This window comes from Erigeron canadensis, chromosome 6, assembly GCF_010389155.1.
Source record: "Erigeron canadensis isolate Cc75 chromosome 6, C_canadensis_v1, whole genome shotgun sequence".
Lineage (NCBI taxonomy): Eukaryota > Viridiplantae > Streptophyta > Magnoliopsida > Asterales > Asteraceae > Erigeron > Erigeron canadensis.
This window is the reverse complement of record NC_057766.1, coordinates 24,239,912-24,246,591: the sequence shown is the minus strand read 5'-3', so window position 1 is coordinate 24,246,591 and position 6,680 is coordinate 24,239,912. Positions and strand designations below refer to the sequence as shown.

Below are 6,680 nucleotides of genomic sequence, written 5' to 3'. Positions count from 1 at the left end.
CGATTGCACTTTCTAAAAGTCATTTAAGAACTAATAATTGACATACATTTACTTAAACCGACGACAACAACAATAACAACAATATATATCCGGCCAATTCTTGCATAAACGGGGGTATAGGTAGGTAAGATGTAGACATTTTTACCTCTACCCTATGATAAAGAGAATGTTTTCATAAGGACTTCTGGCCAAATGGGGAAGGAACAAGTTAGTGTTGGGGCAAGTAATCATACATATCGGTTGGATTCACATGACTACATTAAGAATAAACTAGAGTGTCAGAATCATAATAACACATACAACGTATCCCACCGTAGAAGATATATAACAAAAACATAGCACATAAGAACCCATTTGGCAACATTAAATGCTATTAAACATAACTACATGCATAAAACCAAGAATGAAAACGAAGAGCAAACTATCTTACATATATTTAAGTAGATATTAACATAGGTGATATAAGGTCCAATGAGCCTTAAAATGAAACGAATGGTAATCTACCTATGCTAAAGAGTGGAAATGGTAACCTAGCTGACAGAAAAGCTACCTTTAAAACCCCCAAAAGAGGCAATCATCTACCATAATTCTCTAACATTAATTTTAGTCCTATAATCATGTCACCCGACATATAAAACGTCTTTAGGTCAAAATCCTAAATAAGCTTCTTGCTGTCCCAACCCAATCATCTCAAGCTACACCTAAAAAAGAACTATTGTAATCGAATTTATACACAACTCTCTCTCTATATATATACATATAATTAATTAATATTAATAACTAATTATTAATATTTAAAAAAGTGTTGTTAATAACAACCTATAAAGTGTCATAAAACGTAAAAAATAATTGTATTATTATTATAGAATTTGAACTTAGACTTAACCAAGAAAATATAATTTTTTTTAATGTAAGTAAAGCTGTCAATAAAAAAAACCATTAAATTAATATATCGACATCTCTATCCATAATAATTAATATATAATAATTATTAATAAACTTATCGAAATCTTCTATATTAATCCAGGGTGGTCGACCGGTGCTGTTATATACTCGTATATATATATGGCAAAACAGTCGCTTTCTGGAACTAAATAAACACTCACCTCTCAACTAAGTCGATCACCATCCCATTATCATTATTGTTTCACCTCCTTCTTCTGTATCTATATATATATATAATATATAATCTGTATCTCTCACTATCATCTGTAGCTATTATCACATCTCTGGATTGCCTGCCATGATGAATACTCTCATGCGAAGAGCTACATCACAGGTCATCACTTTCACTTTAAAATCAATATAAATATATATACATATGTTTTACTTAGTTGAATTGAATTGGAATGGGAGTTTGTTTTGTTGTTAGATTTAGTTAATGCTGTGCAGATTACACTATTACTGAATTTGTCATTATTGTATTATGAATGAATGAAAGTAGGTTTTTTTTTTTTTTTTTGTTAAATTTGTAATGTTTTTGGATTATCGAGATTCTGGGTATATACGGTGGGAGAGAGGATATACTAATTTGGGACTTTGCTTGTGATCCTTGAGTGACAAAACTGGTTATCAGCTCTAAAAAAGCACAATAAGAAGATGAGCTGGTTACCTTAGCTTATTTTAATGGCTTATGGGGGTTATTTAAAATTAAATAGTGCATAATCTTATTATTAAAAGTCATCGACTTGATTGAGCTTATGGCTTATGGGTAAAGCCACACCCCCTTCCCCTAAAGTGTGATTGTGGGCCATTTACTTGATTATAAATGTTAACAAGATAATGTAGAGTTTTGAAAAAAGGTTATAATGAACGCCGTATGGTATATGTTCCGTAGTCGTAGAATCTTACACTTTTTTGAATAAAGGGTTGTATGCAACTTTAGTTAATTGTTACTTTACTTTTGTCTCGGATGTTCCTTGATAAGAACCTTAAAAGGTTTTTTTAAGAAGAAAAGATTTGATATCTTATACTTAATATCAAGAGTATTTGCTATCTCAAGTTGCCTCAAAATCATGAAAGTAAATTGTATTTGCAAAGTTTCTCCTTAATGTTTTTAATGTATATGGACTATAACAATTATCAAACACTCTTGTTAAACTGGACACATACATAGTATACACACAAATAGAAAACTGCTACTAAGAATGTGACATTTGTGCTACAGTCATCAATTTGTAGAATAAAAAAAGATTGTAATTCCTTAGTTTAACTGTGTATTAGTCCAAAGAAAATCTTTACACGATAAAGGTGTGTCCATTTGTCATTAAAACTTGGGAGTTTGCATATAGAGCTTTGATTCCCAAGGTTTCTGCATCCATCATCTTCCTATGTGAAAGTTCCTTAAACCGAAGATGCATTATCCATATGAAGTTTTCATTTAAGTTAGTTTATTTTCATAAATACGTTGAATAAATGTCATTGTAGCTACTGGCTTTTGACATGCTGCACTAATTAAATTTTAGCCTTACAAGTTCAACTCTAATGTCTTGAGAAAATGTGCAATATACAGATCGGTTCGTACACAAAAAATGTTGGAGGTTCTAGAATTTTCCTGGCAAGGTGGAACAGTACAGAAGCAGTCAAAAGCGATGAAGACTCTAATGGGTATGTTGTAGTCTTATTGCAAGACATAATTGATGCTTTATCCCAAATGGAATCTTGTAACTAAAGTTTTAATCTCATAATAAAGCCATATCAGTGTATATCCTTTAACCTTTTATTCCTGTATCAGGTTTAAGGGACATGATATGCTAGCTCCGTTCACTGCCGGGTGGCAGACTAGTGATGTACATCCATTGGTTATAGACAAGTCTGAGGTATTTATTAGAGACATGTAACTTACTGATATGAAAGCAACATCTAAAGTTAATCAAATATTTGTTCTGTTTAGGTTACCATGTGCATTAAGAGTTGAACTTCAGAAGCACCTCTCTTTTGTTTATGACATAATCCAATCCTTTTTTTTCTGTCTGATAGGGTTCATATGTCTATGATATCAATGGGAAAAAATATCTTGATTCTCTTGCTGGTTTATGGTGTACAGCTTTAGGTACAGTCTCTAACTTTTGATAACGCAAGCCCCTTATGTTATTTATCACTAATGTTGAATAGATTCAAAGCTTGTAGTTTATTGATAATATGAAACTTTTTTCTTTAAAAGTTACTTTCAGTTTTTCATTTAGCTTTACCTTTGGAACTTTCAGGGGGGAGTGAACCCAGGCTTGTTGATGCCGCAACTAAACAGCTAAACACTTTACCATTCTACCACTCCTTTTGGAACCGTACCACAAAACCTTCTTTGGTACAGTGAATCATTTGTGGAACAGAAATTTGTTATACTGGTTCTGGGTGACTATAAAATTTGCTGATTTTTGTATTTTATTCAGGATCTTGCAAAAGAACTTCTTAAAATGTTCACAGCAAGTGATATGAAGAAAGTCTTTTTCACAAATAGTGGTTCAGAAGCTAATGACACTCAGGTTTGCTTATTGTCCACTTTTATTTACATTAGTCAGTTCACATAATCTTCATCTTCATCATTTTGTTTCGGTATTATGCAGGTGAAATTGGTATGGTATTATAACAATGCACTTGGAAGGCCAAATAAGAAGAAATTCATTGCTAGATCTAAAGCGTAATATTTTTATATATTTTTTATATCACGAGTCGTCTTATTTATATTATTTCGACTGAATGACTTGCAAATCGCTTTTTTTCTAATTTGACCTTTTATATTCTACAGATATCATGGGTCAACTCTCATATCAGCTAGTCTTTCCGGGTTTGATCTTTGAAAACTTATTATATATACTGAAAAGTCCGTCCCTCTGTGTTGTTATTCATACACATCTTTTTATTTTAGCCTTCCAGCACTGCACCATAAATTTGACCTGCCTACCCCGTTTGTATTACATACTGACTGTCCACATTATTGGCGATTCCATCTTCCAGGTTTGCTTCTCAATTTATTCACCTTTTACCAACTATCAAGATTAATAAAATTATTAAAAGTGTCCCGTAACTGTGGCAGGTGAAACAGAGGACCAATTTTCAACGAGGTTGGCAACCAATTTGGAAAACTTGATTATCAAAGAAGGACCCGAGACGGTAATTTAGAATGAGAAATATAGTACTCAAAGGTCATAGTGGTGATTTTGGATGACGTTACGTGCTTGTTAATTTCAGATTGCTGCATTTATTGCTGAACCAGTCATGGGAGCAGGAGGTGTGATACCGCCACCCGAAGGCTATTTTGAAAAGGTTGTTTTAGGAACGTACAAGATTTATAACCTCTCTATATTTCCTGTCCAAATGATACGAGATCATTAAGTTTTGGTTCTTTTTACTCTTATGCAGATCCAGGCTGTTGTTAAAAAATACGATATTTTATTCATTGCAGATGAGGTACTATTCTAGTTCAATTCTTTGTCTCTCTTAAGAATTAACATTTTGACTACTTGATACATTTTTGCACGTTTTAATAGGTAATCTGTGCGTTTGGGAGGCTTGGAACTATGTTTGGATGTGATAAGTACAACATTAAGCCTGATCTTGTCTCCATAGCCAAGGTATATTATTAAACACATCTATGCTGTTGTTCATTTAACATTGGATTCTTTGTTTTTATTGGTGGCAGTTTCGAAACATTTACTTATGAGTGGGTCGATTTTGGTTATGTTTTCTATAATGGGTCAATTAAAAAACATTAGCTTAAAAGGAAATGGCCCAAACAGGTAGAAAGCCATATAAACTGTATTTTCTATGCACAAGAGCTCTGAAATCATTTATTCAAATGCTTTTTTGTTATCAAAAATAATCTAATCTTTTTTTTAATTATACTGGAATGTTTGTTATTTTTTTGTATAAAAAATAATCTAATCCGTTTTTTAATTATACTGGAAAGTTTGGTTATATATAGGAAAATGAATATTTTGGACAAATTGTGTTTCTGGACAACTCATCCCTACACTTTTCGACATGTTACCCAACCCGTCCATTATGCCACTTCTACTTTTTCAATATAGTCTAGAAGTTCAGAAAGATTATACATAAAATAAATATGTCAAACTGAGTTTCTCAGGCCCTTTCCTCTGCATATATGCCCATTGGAGCTGTTCTTGTTTGCCCAGAAGTTGCAGATGTCATATCTTCCCAGAGCAATAAACTTGGTAAAATTACAAACTTTTTCCTTTTTATTTGGTGATTTTTGTCATGGCGTAGAATATTAATTTCTGACAATTATATTTCTAGGTGCATTTAGTCATGGATTTACCTATTCTGGGCATCCTGTAGCGTGTGCTGTTGCCTTGGAAGCACTTAAAATTTACCAGTATGTGTTTGTATTTTTGAAGTATTATAATCTATGTGATAGGCTTGAGGTTTAAGTGATGGTGTGTTTTTTCAGAGAGAGAAACATTGTTGATCAAGTGAATAGTGTAGCCCCAAAGTTTCAAAATGGTTTAAAAGCCTTTTCATCAAGTCCTATCATTGGAGAGGTAATTTATACGAGTAATTATTAAGACAACATTTTTATATACAATGGAGGTAGTTATTAGATATTTTGTCTATTTTGTAGATTCGTGGGACAGGTTTGATTTTGGCAACAGAATTTGCTGATAACAAGTCACCTGACACCCCTTTCCCTCCTGAATGGGGTAAGAGTGTTGCGTGCATCTATTTAATTCTTTTCTATTTTGTTAGTTTAAATTTGGTGTTAGTTTAACCAAATGTTGAAGCTGGCCCCTCGTCTCATTCCTTTACTACATGTATATAGTTCATAGATTTACATTACCTCTACCACCCATAACCATGTAAATGTGATAATATTCGAGTTTAGGTGTAGGCGCCTATTTTGGAGCAGAGTGTCAGAAACATGGAATGTTAGTGCGTATTGCCGGGGACAACATAATGATGTCTCCACCATTTATTATCACCCCTGCTGAAGTTGATGAGGTACGATGCAGGCTATACACATACTACACCTACATGTTTCCGGGACTAATTCTTGATAATTGGTTGTTTTTACAGTTGATAAACATCTACGGAAAGGCACTTAAGGCAACAGAAATGAAGGTGGAGGAACTGAAATCTCAGCAATAACAGCAGTTGACTTGTGTACTTACAAAGTCTTTGGTGGCGGTTTGGGTACAGTTTTGATTGTAAATGTAGACCGTGTGTGATTCGTTCCAGCTTTTATGAACGAAACACAACATTAATTACTTTTTAAATTAATAAATGTTTCTTGCGCAAGTTAGATTAAGTTTTTGATTCTCATAAAACAAGTGTTTGAAGTGTGATCTATAGATATTGTTGAGAACTTGAGATTTCTATGCTGCAAACTTCTAATCTTCCTATAAAGTCAAAGTCAAAAATGTTGGCGAGTTGGTCAATTCTTGCGCAATGTATACTTTGTTTTCGACAATTTTAATGAAATCGACCCACTAACTACTAAAAATTGCCCAAAATTAGATAATTCTTCTCTACCACATATTCGTCGCTTTGCGAAATCGATTCCCCTCGTCATTAAATGGACTAGGCAAAGATGAACGAGTAGGTCCTTTCATAGGGTGGTTAAAAAAAATTTAAATAGTAAGATGGTCTTTTTTAAGTGAAAAGGTAAAATGGTCTTTCTAATACAGCTTAATTTTGTTTATCTAGTTATTTATTTATTAATAATG

General features: G+C 32.9%; 1 protein-coding gene across 1 annotated transcript; it reads left to right on the top strand.

The window, feature by feature from the left end:
* Nucleotides 1–1,090: 1,090 nt before the first annotated feature.
* LOC122603134 (gamma aminobutyrate transaminase 1, mitochondrial-like) lies at nucleotides 1,091–6,330 on the top strand. Its single transcript, XM_043775756.1, has 19 exons — nucleotides 1,091–1,279; nucleotides 2,513–2,607; nucleotides 2,735–2,819; nucleotides 2,980–3,052; nucleotides 3,207–3,304; nucleotides 3,390–3,482; nucleotides 3,564–3,637; nucleotides 3,746–3,784; nucleotides 3,866–3,954; nucleotides 4,034–4,110; nucleotides 4,189–4,263; nucleotides 4,360–4,407; nucleotides 4,488–4,571; nucleotides 5,084–5,171; nucleotides 5,254–5,332; nucleotides 5,408–5,498; nucleotides 5,579–5,657; nucleotides 5,840–5,955; nucleotides 6,031–6,330. The coding sequence occupies exons 1-19, from the start codon at nucleotides 1,244–1,246 to the stop codon at nucleotides 6,100–6,102; spliced, it is 1,491 nt and encodes a 496-aa protein (XP_043631691.1). The 5' UTR covers nucleotides 1,091–1,243; the 3' UTR covers nucleotides 6,103–6,330.
* The last annotated feature ends 350 nt before the right edge of the window (nucleotides 6,331–6,680 follow it).